Raw genomic sequence first — 18193 nt, forward strand, 5'->3', positions numbered from 1 at the left:
AATATCTATCCTCCAGAATACCCCACTCCCTTATGACCCTGTTCGCTGTGGTTTTTATTTTTATGTCTTTCTCACCCCGAGTTTTAACTTAATGTTCATGTGGTCTGCCCTTGTTTTTATTGTCTCCTTGTTTTATTTTGTAATGGATATTATTTACTGTATTGTTTATTGTATTGTGTTGTGCTGTTCTTTTATATGCTGTTTACATTGTATTGTTTTGGGCGTGGCCCCATGTAAGCCGCCCCGAGTCTCCATTGGGGAGATGGTGGCGGGGTATAAATAAAGTTTTATTATTATTATTATTATTATTATTATTATTATTATTATTTTTCCTAAGCACTACACTGGAATTAGCCCTACATCCAGCATGCCAGCATCAAAGTTGTAGTCGGGCAAGGAGAGCACTGCCCACCAGGTGGCAATACTGTGATACAGATCCTCCTGTAACTTCCTCTGTGGAAAAAGGCTGCAGATTGCTGCCCCATCTGCCAAAGGAAATGCAGACACATAAGCAGGCTTTTGTACGCAAATGGTTTGATGAATAACAGCATCTAAAAATACTTGCAGCTTTGTTAATATAAAATACTGCCTAGTGCCTCTGTTTTTACTGATCAAAGAACATATGTGTTTAATCCAAGAACAGAGAGAAATACCTTAAAAGCAACAGACGTCTGTCTGATCTTGGAAGCTAAGCAGAATTAACCCTGCCTGGTTAGTAGGTGGATGGGAATCTACCAATGAATACCAGGTGCTATTGATTACATATTATAGGAAGAAACTAGCAAATCCTGCTCTAACTATTCCTTGTTTAAGGAAACCCCTTTACATTCATGAAGTCAAAGAGGCCGTTTCTACACTGCCATATAAAATCTAGATTATCTGCTTTGTTAATCTGGGTTATATGGCAGTGTAGAAAGGGCCTGAGTCAGCAAGCAAGTTGGAGGTATGTAAACATCGGGAGGCAAATCTGAGTAAAAACCAGATTTTGTATTTTAAAAGCCCTGGGACATAAAACAGTTCTTTCTGCTTTCAGTTAGAGACCGTTCCAAATAAAAGAGCATGATAAGTAGTTTTGAAAACTACCTAATTTTTGTCACCCCATTTTTTCTGGTATTATCACTGCTGCCAGCCAGCCAATAGACAGTTCTGGTATACTGTAAGTTGAACTGATCATATAACCTCCTAGAGACTGATTTGGATACCTGAAGATCTCACCCTTTCCCATATATTAAAAAAAAAATCCTAGGACTCATAACATTGTTAAAAACCTCAAGGGTCAGCCAGTCCAACCTCTTGTTATGTAGGAATCCAACAGCTAAAGCATTCCCAAAAGATGGGTGTCCAACAGCGGTTCAAAAATAGCCAAAGAAGAACCAACCTCTTTGAAAACTCCTACTTATGAAGCAATCCATTCCACCATTGGACAGCTCTTGCTGTCATGAAGTTCTTCCTAATGTTATTAGTGGAAAGTGAGGTGTGTCTGCACAATTGCTATTGTTTAGCCAAAAGATTAAATCTAGGTGTACAGATTCCAGTTGAGATTGTTCCTCTTTAACGCCTTCTATGGATAGCAAAACAACCAATGAGTAGACTTGAACACATGTATTACTTTTAACCATTTATTTTCCAGTCTGCCACAGATATGATTAGAGTATTGCCCAGTGATTCAAGGGAAGAAGAAATTCAGGGCTCCCAGAATACAGAGACTTCAAAAGGACTTGTCCAATACAAGCTTTGAAAGGAAGAAAGGAGAACAGAGGTGTGGGGGCTTTAAACCACTATTTAAGAATCTTAAGGAAAGGCACTCTAATTGAAGAAGCCAAGCATGTTTTAAAGAATCCTTTCCAGGGCAGGTAATAATAAAACAAACAAGCAGGCTTAGGCAGAAGTGGCGAAGCCAACCCTATTATTGCCCATGTCATAGACGGAATAGTACTCCCTGAGGAAGATATCTCCAAGGATCCAGAGAGGCTGTCCGTTTTGGGAAGGAAGGTATGTGGGCTCAATCCCAACTGTGCAGTAGCCATTGTTCTGTGAAATAATGAATAGCATGAGATTTGGTGAGTGGGAGGCAGAAAGAAGGAAGCCCAGTGATGACAAAGGCAGATTTCATATCAGGAAACGTATAGGCTGCTCAGCAGCATCACAATTATGTAACTTCCTTTGCTTACAGATCCAGTCTCATAAATGTATGCCTTTCATGCAATTTGTGAAAAATATACATGTCTCTGCAAGCTTTTGAAGAATAAGCAAGTGCTGATTCTGTCTTTCATTGCTGCTTTCTTGCACTTTTGTATTGTGTTTTAGTAAGTAGGCATTTATAGTTTTGTTATTTAAACGTGTATTTTTTTTTAGATTTTTAAAGATATTTGTAATTTGTGGTTTTACTGTGCATTTTATGAGGCTTGTTAGCTGCTTTGAGCTCTTATGGAGAAGAGGGTATACATCATTATCATCATGTTATATTTATAGTATGACCTCCGTATCCACAGGGGATACATCCTGAACTTAGAGTGGGAAAAGGAAACAGTGGATAACAGAGAACTCCTTTGAAATGGATGTCTTCTGCTGGAAGTTACCATAGAATTACCCTGGAGGGCTTAGAAAAAAATCCTGGAGAGGTCTCATTTCAAGGAATTTGCTAGGTTCTAAAACAGAACTCTATGGTAGCTTCTGGCAGAAACATATCATAAAATCACATGGTAAGATCTAGAAAATTCCCAGAGATCACATATTTTGTCAGATGCATATAAGCAAAACAGCGGGTATGGGGATCGTGTTGCATAATGAGGATTATATTAGCAACAACAATAATTATTATAGCACCCACAGCAATAGGAAAACAACAATTTTCTTCCTCCAGAACCCTGTCTCTAGTTTTCTTTACTGTTTGAATGCTTTAAAAAAACATAAAAGATGTTGACATGCAAGCCCATGATACGTACATTGAGGATGTAGGCAGAGGGAGGCAGAGGGAAGGAAACTCCATTGATGGTGAAGGAGATGGTGGGAAGGTTCTGAACATTGTTGCAATTAACAGCATACTGTGAAAGAGGAATGTGGTGAATTGTTAATCTCCCAAAGGAACAGACTTCTGGAACTATATACAACTCACAAAGATGAATTAATACAACAGGTTTCCATGCAAAGGTCATTGGAGGCTTTCAGGTCATCCACACACACAGTATGGCCTATCTCTATTTAGAATCAGTTCATTCATTGTGTTACTCTTCTAGCATTACAAAAATATTAAATCCCACCTACCTGTCCATACTGATTCTGCTGGGCACCCACAGCACTCAAGAAATTGCTCATGTACTGCTGGGGAACGGTGAGGAGAGAGGTCCCAGTATCCACAATAGCCTGGCAACCTTGACTGCACCAACCAGTTGCTTGTCCTCCAATAGAAAACCTAAGAAGGAAGGACATATTGAAAACCCCAAATACCCAGCATGGTTAGTCTTGATTGTATGATGGGTGAAACGAATACTGTATACCAGGGGTCCCCAAACTAAGGCCCGGGGGCCGGATGCGGCCCTCCGAGGTCATTTACCTGGCCCCCGCCCTCACATATAATATTGATAATAATATTATAATGTAATACAATATAACACTAATAATAATACTATATAATATTAATTATAGATTCTATATTACATATAATATTACTAATAATATTACAGTATAGTGGTATAGTTCAATATAGTAATATATAATGCTAATATTGTGCTATGCTAATAATATAATATATTGTATGTACATATAATTTGTAAGCCACTCTGAGTCCCCTTTGAGGTGAGAAGGGTGTGATACAAATGTAGTAAATAAATGCAGTAAATAAATTTCTGAAATGACTTGAAAGCACACAACAACAACAACAACCACGCTAATTAACTTGACTATCTCATTGGCCAGAAGCAGGACCACACTTCCCATTGAAATCCTGATAAATTTATGTTGGTTAAAATTGTTTTTATTTTTAAATATTGTATTGTTCTTTCATTGTTCTTGTTCTTGTTGTTGTTTTTGCACTACAAATAAGTCATATGCAGTGTGCATCGAAATTTGTTTGTATTTTTTTTCAAATGATAATCCGGCCCCTTAACAGTCTGAAGGATTGTGGACCGGCCCTCGGCTTAAAAAGTTTGAGGACCCCTGCTGTATACCAATCCTGATGCATGAGAAACTGGGAGAAGTCACAGAGATTTGTATACCCCATGAAATATAGATCAAGTAACTGGAGATCACAGATTCAAACTCCAGACAGACTAGACCAATTTCACTGGTATTCTTACTCATTTGTCAGCTGTATATTATGCTTTATCTACTTATTGATTAATAGTAATTTCTTGCTTTTGTATACAATGTCCTCTTCCCTAGGGGAGCTGCTGTCTTTCTAAACTGGGGACACAGACACCTTACATTATGTAATAATAAAAAGTTGAGATACAATGCATGAGAAAGGGTTTTGTGTGTATGTTTGTTTGTTGCCTAGATATAGATACACAAGAGTGCCCTGTACGACTGGCTAGCCACTAGAGTGTGCACATTTTCCAAAGACAAAGACATAGTAGCAACAGAAGATGTCAACTTAATCCTAATTCTCCGATTCTAGAGCTATAATATTATTATCACTTTCTTTGAAGAAATCCCAGAAAAGCTAATATTACATGTATTTAAACAATAATTATATAGAATCATAGAATCGTAGAGTTGGAAAAGACCTCACGGGCCATCCAGTCCAACCCCCTGCAAGAAGCAGGAAAATCTCATTCAAAGCACCCCCTACAGATGGCCATCCAGCCTCTGCTTAAAAGCCTCCAAAGAAGGAGCCTCCACTACTGTCTGGGGGAGAGAGTTCCACTGCTGAACAGCTCTCACAGTGAGGAAGTTCTTCCTAATGTTCAGGTGGAATCTCCTTTCCTGCAGTTTGAAGCCATTGTTCCGCATCCTAGTCTGCAGGGCAGCAGAAAACAAGCTTGCTCCCTCCTCCCTATGACTTCCCTCACATATTTGTATATGGCTATCATGCAGGCTAAACATGCCCAGCTCTTTAAGCCGCTTCTCGTAGGGCTTGTTCTCCATACCCTTGATCATTTTAGTCGCTCTCTGGACACTTTCCAGCTTGTCAACATTCAATTGCGGTGCTCAGATTTGGACACAGTGTGACTCCAGGTGTGGTCTGACTAAGGCAGAATAGAGGGATAGCATGACTTCCCTGGATCTAGATGCTATACTCCTATTTATGCAGGCCAAAATCCCATTGGCGTTTTTCGCCGCCGCATCACATTGTAGGCTCATGTTTAACTTGTTGTCCATGAGGACTCCAAGATCTTTTTCACACGTACTGCTGTCGAGCCAGGCATCCCCCATTCGGTATCTTTGCATTTCATTTTTTCTGCCTAAGTGAAGTATCTTGCACTTGTCCCTGTTGAACTTCATTTTGTTAGTTTTGGCCTATCTCTCTAATCTGTCAAGATTGTTTTGAATTCTGCTCCTCTGGAGTGTTAGCTATCCCTCCCAGTTTGGTGTCGTCTGCAAACTTGATGATTGTGCCTTCTAAACCTTCGTCTAAGCCAGTAATAAAGATGTTGAACAGAACCGGGCGTAGGGCGGAACCCTGCGGCACTCCATCCATCACTTCTTTCCAAGAGGAAGACGACGCATTGGTGAGCACCCTTTGGGTTCGTTCGCTTAACCAATTACAGATCCACCTAGTCCGCATTTGACTGGCTTGTTTCCCAGAAGGTCATGGGGGACCTTGTCGAAGGCCTTACTGAAATCCAGATAGGCTATATCCACAGTGTTCCCCGCAACTACCCAGCTTGTAACTCTATCGAAAAAAGAGATCAGATTAGTCTGGCATGATTTTTTTTTTTTTTTGGTAAATCCATGTTGACTATTAGCAATGACCGCATTTGTTTCTAAGTGTTTGTAGACCACTTCCTTAATTATCTTTTCCAGAATCTTGCCTGGTATTGACATGAGGTAATTGTTTGGGTCATTCTTGTTTCCCTTCTTGAAGATAGGGACCACATTTGCCCTCCTCCAATCTGCTGGGACTTCTCCCGTTCTCCAAGAACTCTAAAAAATGATTGCCAGTGGTTCTGAAATAACTTCCGCTAGTTCCTTCAATACTCTTTGGTGTAGTTGATCTGGCCCTGGAGACTTGAATTCATTTAGAGCGGCCAGGTGTTCCTGGACAACTTGTTTGCCTATTTGGGGTTGGATTTCCCCCAATCTTTCATCCATTCCATGCTGCTGAGGTTGAGGCTGGCTTTTTTTTGTGAGAAGACTGAGGCAAAGAAGGCATTAAATAGTTCTGCCTTTTCCCTATCCCCTGTCACCATCAGCCCATCTTTTCCTCGCAGAGGCCCTATCGCCTCCTTGTTCTTCCTTTTCCTACCGACGTAAGCAAAGAAGCCCTTTTTATTGTTTTTAATGTCTCTGGCAAGCCTGAGCTCATTTTGCACTTTAGCCTTGCGAACCTTTTCCCTACAGGAGTTGTCTATTCATTTGAATTCTTCTTTGGTGATTTCTCCCTTTGTCTTCCCTTCTAAGCATGCCTTGAAAGTTCAGGCTTTCTTAATAACTCAGAATTTGAGCCCTCTGCAAACATTCTGGGAAATTCTTCACAGCATCCTTGTATATATTTTTATCAAATAAGGTCTACTCACTCTTGAATTCCAATCTGCCAATAAAGTTCTTGGGTGACCGGAGCCCAATAAATCTCTCCAGAATAAAGACGAGTATCCACACCTCCAAACACGACCTCACCACCATACTGTGAGTTTGGTTGGCTGCAAATGCAAAAAGGAAGTTAAACATTCATAGTTTACCCATTGTTCAAGAATCTCAGAAATAAAGCACATAGTACAAGCAACCCCCAAATTACAAATTTACAAATGACTCATAGTTAAGAACGAGAATGAGACAACAGATAGTGCGGGAAATCTACCCCTAAGAAGTGAAATTCACTCTGGAAGCGTTATCATGGGGGAAAGATGTTTCCACTGAAGCTTTATTTTATTTACATCACTTTTACCCCACCTTTCTCTCCGTTTTCTACAACAAGCCAAATTTTTGAAAATCCAATTATCACAGGGACAGAAAGTGAGGTGAGGTTTTCTGAACAGGAGCATAGACAGCAAAACAGACACCACAGGGGTGTTAACCCTTCCCTATGCTATCCAAATTACACACACACACACATTTGGCTGGAGCTACACTTAAAATGTACTTGTTCCTACTTATGTATAAATTCAATTTAAGAACAAACGTACAGAACCTATCTTGTTAGTAACTTGGGGACTGCCTGTATGAAGGAGTCGTGTGGGTGTGGGTGTGTGGGGAGGTGTGTAATTGTAAACAGAAGCCCCTTCTACACTGCCATATAAAATCCAGATTATCTGCATTGAAGTGGATTATATGGCAATTTAGTCTCATATAATCCAGTTCAAAGCAGATAATGTAGACTAAGCGATTTGATAATCTGGATTATATGGCAGTGTAGAAGGGGTTTAAGGCCCCATCTACACTGCCATATAATACAGTTTCTGATCCCAAATTATCTGCTTTGAACTGGATTATGAGGCGGTGTATACACATATAATGTAGTTCAAAGCAGATAATTTGGGATCAGATGCTGGATTATATGGCAGTGTAGATGGGGCCTTAGGTCCCTTCTACACTGCCATATAACCCAGATTATCAAATCAGTTAGTCTACATTATCTGCTTTGAACTGGATTATATGAGTCTAAACTGCCATATAATCAGTGTAGATATGGCCTAGGCCACTTTTAAGAAATTTAAGAATACCTGAGTAGAATAGGCAGTCATTTCTAAATTCAGCTGGCCTTCCAAAGAGCAGGCATTCCACAACCAGAGTGCAACAGCAGAGATGATCTTCCTCCAGACCCTTCATATTATATTCTTCTCACTGGGGCACAGAGGTCAATGTTTATAGGGGGAGGCTTCTTCAGGTGTTGAAATTCCAAGGCTTTTAGGTCTACATATTATTAGGTCTACATATTATTACCAGCAGCCCGGATTCAGAACAGAATAATATTGGCAGTCAGTACAATTCCCTTATGAGCAGTGCTATTATTTTTATGTCATTTGAGTCAGAAAACTAGTTGCTGTGGCACCTCAATTGTGCAATGACCTCCCCTTAACAATAACTTTCAAGATGTCTTCAAAGGCAGCCCTTCATAAATTATATTATAGTTATCTAAGTGAGAAGTTTCCAGCACATGACTATGGTTTAGTTACCCCAGTCCAAGAAAAGCTGTAGATGGCAGACCAGTCAAACATTGCCCTAGGCTGACCAAGACACTAAGTTCACCTGAGTCCCAGTGACAGAGATGGATTCAGAAGTACTTCCAAGTTGTGCACCTGCTCCCTTATAGCAAGTAAAATCCCATTCAGAACAGCCAACATCTGGACCAGAAACCACTAATCAAGAGAGAAAGATCTATATATCTTCTCTTTCCTGGCACCCATCCAGCCCATGACAGTGTTCAAGCACTGATCCAGTACCTGCAGAACCCCAAATGATTCCAATGATGAGGAGATGTAGAACTATGTGTCATCAGCTTGGTGATGACACTCAACTCCTAATGAGTTCACACAGTAGCTTCATAGAGACATTATACAGCACAGGGTTTAATACCTTGGGAAAGACAGCTTGTGCTCCTTACCGACTCAGGTAGAAGCTAAAGACGGACTGTGATAGCAAGTTTTCCTGCAGCATCCTTTCTAATGCTGTAGTAGCACCACCAACTGCCAGAGAGGGGTAGGCCATGCCCAGAATACCATCAAACTCCGCATAAATGAAGTTGGCACCAGGTTCGTTTTTACTCAGACCAAACTCTTGGTTAGTGACGACAATGTTCTGCAGCTAAGGAGATGGAAAGAAAATGTCAGGAAGAGTCAAAAGATTAAAATATCTCCAGATTCTGCAAGCAAACTTTGCCATGCTAATGGGAGGTATTCTGCAAAATTTTATTCCAAATGAGTTTTCTAAGGTGTATTTTCAACTGGTGTCAATCATCATTATGATCTGCTTGTGAGCTTCCAGAAATACCTTGACGGTTATTGTTGGAGACAGGTTGAGCATGAAGAATTGAGACACAGTATTTTGGCCAAATTCTTCTCCTAATATTGTATATCTGATAATTGATATGCAGTGCAATTTAGTATCTGGCAGTATATGAGGACTAGCACTTGATACATAGCATATACTGATTGCAATTTTGTAATTATTGTAATTATTGTTTTGTGCTGTTCCAGAAACTAAGACACAGACCAATGGATTCAAAATACAGGAAAAGAGGATTCACTTAAACATCAGGATGGTAAGCAAATGCTTTGATTGTATGTTCCTCCTGTATGGCAGGGGCTTGGACTCGATGGCCCTTGTGGTTTCTTCTGACTCTATGATTCTGTAATATCTGACAGCTAATAAGTAATGAAAATGTATATTTGATGCCTGGGAAATCTATCAAGAAATGCCAGCTTGTCAGTCCCACAATTCAGACAAAAAAAATGAGTGTGGAATTTCATATTCAAAAATTGAGTTTAAATTTGAGAAAAATTGGTAGCTTTCATATACAGTAGAGTCTCACTAATCCAAGCTAAACGGGCCGGCAGAAGCTTGGATAAGCGAATAACTTGGATAATAAGGAGGGATTAAGGAAAAGCCTATTAAACATCAAATTAGGTTATGATTTCACAAATTAAGCACCAAAACGTCATGTTATACAACAAATTTGACAGAAAAAGTAGTTCAATAGGCAGTAATGTTATGTTGTAATTACTGTATTTACGAATTTAGCACCAAAATATCACGATATATTGAAAACATTGACTACAAAAATGGCTTGGATTATCCAGAGGCTTGGATAAGCGAGGCTTGGATTAGTGAGACTCTACTGTATTTGTGAACATTTGCTCCAGCTCTATGCTAGACAGATAGGCTTTTGATGAACAACCTTGGGGCCCACAGTCATATAACCGAGAATATCAAGGCAGAAAATCCCACAATTGGTTTGAACATCTGAGTCCACACTGCCATATATTCCAGTTCAAAGCAAATAATGTGGGATTTTATTCAGCTCTGTGGAAGGAGCCTTGGCCTCTAGTTTGTAAGGCTATATCTTACATGTTAACTGGGACAAATAACACTGGAATTCAGGGTCAGATTTCATACTATGCTAAAGCAGGCAACATGCAGCTAAAGATCACTTGTTTATTATTCTAAAATAAGCATGTGCAGTTCTGACTTGGAGAAAGTTCAAATCTCCCACAGCCATATGTACTGATCCAGTCAGTCTAAACAGTGGCCATGTATGTTTATTTTAGCATTTAAAAAGTGATCTTTAACTTTATACTGTATTTACAGTTCAGTCTTAGATCGTAAAACCCTTGGCACTCTGCAACCAAAGGGTGTCCATTAACAAAAAGATAACACGAGAACTGTATGCTAGCATTCGGAAAAGGAACCATAGGAGCACTTACTGTCAAAGTGTCATAGCCAAAAAATCCTGCAAGGTTTCCACTGCCATACTGCAGAAAGAAGGTCTGCCCATTGGTGGAATAGGTAGAAGACTGGCTGGGGTTGAACCTGGCATGCCTAGCTAGTGGAGAAACATAGTAAAATTTATTTATTATAATTTTTGTCCTACCTTTCCAAAAGGTTCAAAACAAATAATCATTTGAGACCACAAGCTGCAAGCATTTCATAAAACAGAATAAAAAATGTGCCACATTATCCTTCCATGTTGTCCAGTCTTTGCCAGCATAATCTAAACCATTTTAAAGACAAACCAGATGCATTCAATGCATTTTCCTCAGTGGGCAAAGACCATATACCCGAAGCATATTTCCCTCTCGGATGCTAGTTTATGACAGAGATCATACTTAATACGAGCAGAGAGGTGTGTTTCCAGAATCTTGTACTGTTTTTATTAGACTTTTATATTCATTGTATGTACTGTCTACAAAAGAGAGATTGCAGAATACAGGATATGTAAGTTTTTGCCAGCACTATTCTCCCAATTAAAGCTACTCTGTTAATCAGTGTCGCATCTCAGTTTCAAAGGTCTCCAAGATCAAAGGCCCTGCTTGCAAGCAACTGGGAGAATGGCTGGTTCTAGATGGAGTCAGATGTGAATTTGCCTGGCCTTCCTTACCAGCACTGATATATATTATTTGCATCATTACCAATAGTATGCCTAATACACACATGCTTAATTAAAAATTGCTGACTTTTTATGATTGTTTTGACTTGTGGCAATTTATTTTGGTGAATTTGTCTACATGCCTCAGTTGATGGCTAAGCTAAAATTTGTTCTCATGGAAATCACTGTTGGGGAGACAGGGTTGGAACTACTGACCTTATCATATCTCTGGCAGCCAGCTATGGTAGTGCTCTGCTTCACTGCAAGGCATGGGGAATCGGGTGCCCCACTCCCCACATCACCCAGATCCAAGGGAGGGCGATTACACAGGAAAGTTTAAGGGTGCATGGTGTGCATGACTTCTCTTATAGACTGTATGGCCAGCTCTGCCCTCCTTCACCCAAGAAGCCAGCATGGCATTGTGAGATAGTGACCTGGGCTAAAATTGATACATGCCCAATGTGATGAGGTCGAAAGTAAAGCAATCAGGAAATAACTGTTCTCCATCCCACTATTCCAACAAAACTATCTTGATACACTTAATAATGTTGCTAAATGCCACCATTTACTTGTATTGTCATTAATTCTAGCCATTTGTCAGCAGATTATTAAACATGCAGCAGAAGATGGTGATGCAATTTACAAGTATATGCTCAGATTAAGCTTGGGAGAAGTGCAGGTTTATAATGCTATTATACATGAGGCACAGTTAGTTCTGAACTATTTGCAACTAATCAGAAGATGACCTCCAGTTTATAGCCTTAGTAACCAGTACACTTACATTGATAGCTGAGAGAACTAGTGTCCCTGAGCAATGGAAATTCAATAAAGTGCAACAATTATTCCTAACAAAGCAACATCAGTACCGAAATGTCACTTGTATTCTTAGCATGTCTGTCCCTGGCAAGCCATAATGCATCAGCTGTAATACTTTCACAGCTTTTCCCATACAGACAGAGAAGATTGTTAGCTGATGTTGGTAGATGGAGATGTCTTATTGTGCAAAACACCTGCTCTATATTGTACACCACTTGTATCATTTTCTGTTTCTTTACACACTTCCTGTTCAATAAGATCACAGAGACCAAAGATTGCATCTAGAAGTTCCTGTATATGGTAAATATTCCCAAAAGACTCATGTTTAACTTCATGACTGATTTTTTAAAAAGTCAATGTTACTGAAGCAAGAATTTTCTGGACCTGCATTTCTACATCAGGCTTCATTGTAGCTGCAGTTAGATCAAGCTGTATAAAAAGTTGAGATCTGGTTACTTACTGCATGCCTCAGTATTGCAATAGATGGAAGGAACCCAGAGATTGGAAGAACCAGTGTCGAACAGCACCAGGAAGTTCTGAGCTGGAGTTCCAATGCCAATTTGTCCATAGTACGATGCCTAGAAGAAGAGAAAAACCACAGTGTGAATTCCAAAAAGGTACTTGCATGAATTTAGCACTTCAGCATTACATGAGAAAGCTGCAGTCTTGAGTCATTAAAAATCATAAAAAGTGCTTGTTGTCACTCTTGCCTCTCATCTTTTCAAAAGTCCAGATTTTTTTTTACTTGGGGCAGAGGAAGCAGAGATAACATGATGACAAAAGTTACACCCAAGATCCAATAGGGTATCAGGAGTTGGAGGGTATAGAACTACCCCTAGAGCAGCGGGTACAATTATCTTTAAGAAATTGTGTAATATCCTCAGGGGATTGATGAAATTGGTAGCTCCCCCTTCCATTCCAATGAAGAAACACATACAATTGAGCCACTACAGAATTATAGAACTATTATTCTACAGTAATTGACATGATTTCATCCTGTGGTTTATAGTTTGGTGAAGTTGTGGAGCACTTTGGATAAGAATGCTAAGCACCCTTACCTAAACTGAAAGTCCCAAAATGGCAACTAAAGGTGGAATACTAGCTGTTGTGACTCAGCTGGAGTCTCAGAGTGATTCTGATGGGGATTGTGGGATTCGGGTTCCAGATGTATAAGATGATGGGATTCAGGTTCAAGATGACTCTGATGGGAATTATGGGATTCAGGTTCAGAGTGTCTCTGCTTTGAGAGATGAGGAGCAGGGAGGCATTCCCATGGCAGGGAATGGTGTTGACAATACTGAAGTTGATACCAAAGCTAGCCAGGTGAAAGGGGAGGATAGCTCCCAGTTAGATAGCATGCAGACAGAGCCTGCTAACGAGCTGCCTGGCCTTGACGAAACGGCATCTCTGGATCGAGCTGGCCGTTTGGAATTTCGGGTTCGCAGGAGTGTCAGAATAGCAAACAAGAAAGAGGTCAGAGACCAAAGAAATGTGTTCATGCTATGCAGGGAATATTAAAGGGTGTGCTGAGAGAGAAATCTTTGTCAAAAGCAATGTCTCATTTGAGTTAGAAGCAGCTCTTGATTTATTTATTTATTTATTTATTTATTTCCATCATTTATATGCCGCCCTTCTCACCCGAAGGGACTCAGGGCGGCTCACAATACAGTAGAAAAATAAAACATAGCAATATAAAACAATCAATTTAAAACAATCCCATAAATACATTTAAAACAGTATAATAAAATACTTAATCCATTCGTCCACATAAACCTTGCACGTAAACCTTAGTCCGGACCGAGTTAAAGCCATCATAATTCATTCTTGGATTATCCTGCAGCTTTGTGTATTCAAGTTCATGGGACTATGTCATGTATTAAGGGAACCTTGTTTTATGCCTAAGGATTTCTTCGATTATTCTTTATAGCCTTGGTTTTGCAACAATCTTTTGGATCTTTACTTTTGCTTTTTAAGGACTATTTATTTCCTATTTCCTAATAAACTACAAAAGACTTCAATCTGTGTACAGCCTGGTGTGTTCAGCAAGGTGAAACTAACCTGCGGTGCAACACTAACATTATAACTCTGTAGTGTAAATGGGCCAGATCACACTCACAGTTCTCTCCTTCCTATTCAAATAATATGCTTTGACTGATCTCATGGTAGATGAGTCCTCCCAATCCCTCTGATGTTCCCCTGTGTCACAGTTTCTGGGTTGGGACTCCAAACGGGGAAGCTGGAACTGTCCCCACTGTCCCCGGGTGCGCACCTGTCTCCCTGACTTTGCTTCTGTCCCTCAGGCCTCTTCTCCCAATGTATGCCTCTATTAACCTCCTGTCCCCACACCTCTCCCAGCCATAGGCCTGTCTGTCTGTCTGCCTTCCTTTAAAATCTCAAAAGTAAAAAGTGGTCATGAGTGAAGTAATCTTCATAATCTCTGTACCAACTAGGTAACAGAAAGACATATTTCTGTTTCTGTGGAACTGTGCAAATCTGACATTTAAATTTTAAAAAGAAGGAAACAATAATGTGAAAGTGGAAAACATGAAAGAACCAACCTGGATACAGAATATTATTTGAGAACATAGAAATTCTAGACCACTCTGACAACCATCATGTCAGACTATACAAAGAAGTCATTGAAATCCACAAGCACGTGGACTGGACAATTTCAAAAGAAAGGAGGAAACCATGAAACAAACAAAATCTGGATACTAATATTAAAAAATACCAGAATCAAGACAGTAAATAAAGAACACCACTCAGAAACAGAAAAATTCCAGACAGCAAACAATCAAGTGCCTGTTAACACCTCCCAAACAGATGATGCCTCCTGGCAACAAAGCCCAGACTACCTCTATGCAGATATGCTCACTGATTGAGTTACTACTCAGTGCTATTCAAGCTCGCTAATTGCAACATTCACAACTGCTGCAACAGACAAGGGTTCTTTCTCCCACCCTGGACATGCCACAGAGAGAGATATATATACACTCCACTTGCTTTATTACCAATAGAACCTCTGAAGATGCCAGCCAGAGATGCAGGTAAAATATCAGGAGAGAATGCTACTGGGACATGGCCATACATCCTGAAAAACTCACAGCAACCCATGAAAGTCTTTGCTGGGAAATCTTATTACAAAGGGAACGTCTTTTTCTGACTGCCTGTGGAAGTGTAAGGCTGGCTGATTCAACATAGGACAGTCAGTCAAGAAGAAAACACCCCCAAAGAGGCACGTAACTGGCACAGATGATGCAATGCATTTGAAGTATGATCATATATCAAAAGCTGTGCCTCTGACACACACCGAGAAATAAAGGACGTGTGAAGACAATTTGGAATCCATCTTACAAAAGCTACCAGATGCATAGCCTTTGCATCCAAGTTCCTATGGGTTGCAGACAAAATGGACAGTGTGATATGTGATCATGCCCATAGGAATTTGTATGCAAAAGGTGTCAAAGACAGGTTATTTTCCTTTGGAACAAGATCCTGAGTGCTCACTGCTGTTTCTGCAGTTGCCACTGCCTTTTATTTGTCTTGAGGGAAGTCGTTAGACTAAAGAAGATGCTGGCAATGTGAGCACCAACAGTTTTGAACTTCTGCAAGAGTCTGAAATTATCATAAACTCTGTACTCTATGTTTTTGTGTGACTCTGCTTTGGTGAGGAAAATAAATCTTTGTTAGACAGAATGTTACAGACATGAATATAAGAAAACTAGGAAAGAAAGAGAGCCTCACATCCATGTATGCCATTGGTTCATAAGCAACATTGTACTCATTGAAGTGGTACTTCCTGGCAGGATCAAGATTGTGATGTTTCAGATAATCTTCCAGCACACCTTTCTCTATCATCGTCTCCCGAATAGACTTGCCTTTTTTCAGAGGGACTCTGCATGGAAATAAAAAGTAGATTGTAGGTTAAAGCGGGGGGGGGGGGGGGGAGGCTGGAGGTCACCCTTTCTATTTAAACATCCCTTGGATAATATTCATCATGGCCAAACAAATGGCCACAAATCAAACTTGATCATGTTTGCTCACATTGCTGCATTGCGACAAAAATCGTTCTTCATATTTGATCAAGGAAGAATTATTGCTTCCCAATTATTTTTTCTTCCCCCTTAGAAATGACACCATATAATAAACCAAGCAATGACATTCCCAGTTTCTTACATTCATTTTTCCCATGATATCACCTTGTTTTTATTATCAAAAATGTAACTCATTGTTTTAGCTTTGCACAGTATTCCTGAATGATCCCTGCATATGCAGACAAATGCATTGCCTTATGTGGAAGAGGGCTTGGCAACACTGTTACTACTGTTGTCCTTCTTGCATAACAGGCCTTTTAATGTAGATTTTAATACTATGTGTCGGCGAAGGACAATTGTGTCATTGGGAATGAATGTTCAAAAATTGCATTTTAATATTATTTGATAAACAAATATTGCACCTTGTTTTTATTTGTTTCATACTGATCCAAAATGAATCCAACATTGGCCAAATTGTTAATAGTGATTTTGCTTATCTGAAAATGAAATAAATTTTGATGGCAGCACCTATAATCTGTAAAATATTGTTTTGTATCAAGTTCCATTCAAATTTATTCAAGGGGCATCTAGACTGATTAAAAATACTGGAAAGTGCCAGATCTATTCCTGTTCTTTCCGATTTTATTTAGGAGATGCATACAAGTTTTGTTTATCCCAGAATATTTTCTGTCAGCTGCTGGTATGATCAGAAACCTTTTACACCAAAATCCCAGATTGGTTTTTTGGTGTAATATACAACTGAAAAGGACAGAGACAAAATCTGAGATTTCTCAGGACCCTTCCACACAGTCATACAACCCAGAATATCAAGGCAGAAAATCCACCATATCTGCTTTGAACTGGGTTATTTGAGTCTGCACTGCCATATATCCCAGTTCAAAGCAGATAATGTGGGATTTTATTCAGCTGTGTGGAAGGGGCCTCAATCAGCTTGGATGTGCCCCAAGTCTAGTATTTAGCCTACTGCCCCTAAAGTCTCCAACTTGCACAAAACATTAGAGATGTTAGCTCAAGTGGAAATTTCAAGTGTGGTCAAATCAGCACATAAATGTAAATATTAGAGCAAAAACACAGACATCTAAAATGCTTATTTGGAAAGAATTCAATGCAGTTGGAGATTGAGTCTCAAACTTCATATCATCCCCTTAAATAACATACCCGGTTGATGACTTTGTGATTAAGACCATTGATTTGCAGACAGACAGATGCACACTTTACATGTTATTTTACTAATAATTATGAATACTCAGCAAGAGCACTTACGTCACTAATCCCTCTGAGAGCTGGAAGCAAGCCAGCATCAACATCAACCACTTCATGATGCCTGGTTTCTTCCACAGACAACACCTAAAGAGTTCCTTGGACCCCAGCAGAAACTGATGATTTGATTCTTCAGCCTTTGCTTTTATACCCTGATATTTGCACTCTTAAAATTAATTAGTTCACATTGCCTATAGTGCCTTCATTCACTATGTAAACACCCTTAAGTGTGTTTAAATATTCTCATTTTATTGACCTTCAATTAAAAGCAATAGTCATGTTTATAAAGAGATTAAGATCCGATAAGGAACAATACATGCACTGATAGGATAAGAAGAAAATTGGGGTTATCAAGAAATGGAATGATATGGTCACTGTTTTCCACCTGTGACAAACATTGTGTGTACTTTCCAAAAAACAGAAGGACCCAATGGGAGAAACTGTGCTGAAACAAAGTTTTCATGTTACCAGTCTCTAGCAGTACAATCTACGTAATGAAATAGATAATATGTTCAAACCAAAATCATAGATTCAACAAAGGCAAATATTCACGTCCTCTTATTGGTAAAAGGAGAAAATATGCTTTTTCCACTGTGAACTGAACCAACCCAGTTAGTACTTGCTAAATGAATGTACAGAATCTTAAGTGACTGTTTACACACCTATTACAGCTACACTTCCATTTACTATTGCTGGAAAGGAAAAAGTCTCCAAAACTAAGCAGATCTTCGGAAACACTGGAAATATGAAATACATTAAAACTATAGGTGTATTTGTTTCAAAATTAATGCTTCCATATCTTCTTCTTCAATCACTCAGTCGTTTCTGACTCTTTGTGACCTCGTGCACCAGTCCACGCCAGAGCTCCCTGTCAGCTGTT

At 39.5% G+C, this 18193-nt stretch overlaps 1 protein-coding gene across 1 annotated transcript; it reads right to left on the reverse strand.

Moving 5' to 3' along the window:
• Positions 1-1605: 1605 nt before the first annotated feature.
• LOC100567523 (gastricsin) lies at positions 1606-17540 on the reverse strand. Its single transcript, XM_062978489.1, has 9 exons — positions 17317-17540; positions 15743-15893; positions 12455-12576; positions 10521-10635; positions 8702-8901; positions 6678-6800; positions 3265-3412; positions 2946-3044; positions 1606-2031 (listed from the first exon to the last, which is right to left on the reverse strand). The coding sequence occupies exons 1-9, from the start codon at positions 17370-17372 to the stop codon at positions 1879-1881; spliced, it is 1167 nt and encodes a 388-aa protein (XP_062834559.1). The 5' UTR covers positions 17373-17540; the 3' UTR covers positions 1606-1878.
• Positions 17541-18193: the final 653 nt, after the last annotated feature.

This window comes from Anolis carolinensis, chromosome 4 (assembly GCF_035594765.1).
Source record: "Anolis carolinensis isolate JA03-04 chromosome 4, rAnoCar3.1.pri, whole genome shotgun sequence".
NCBI lineage: Eukaryota > Metazoa > Chordata > Lepidosauria > Squamata > Dactyloidae > Anolis > Anolis carolinensis.

What these genes read in the sequence shown, in the direction of transcription:
- LOC100567523 (XM_062978489.1), bottom strand. Translation starts at nt 17,372, where the DNA reads ATGAAGTGGTTGATGTTGATGCTGGCTTGCTTCCAGCTCTCAGAGGGA. An exon ending in AACCAATGGCATACATGGAT is followed by an intron (nt 12,577 to 15,742) that starts GTGAGGCTCTCT and finishes CTCTTCTTCTAG; the next exon opens with GCATCGTACTATGGACAAAT. An exon ending in TGGCAGATTGGAATTCAAGA is followed by an intron (nt 3,413 to 6,677) that starts GTGAGTAGACCT and finishes CTTCCTTCTTAG; the next exon opens with GTTTTCTATTGGAGGACAAG.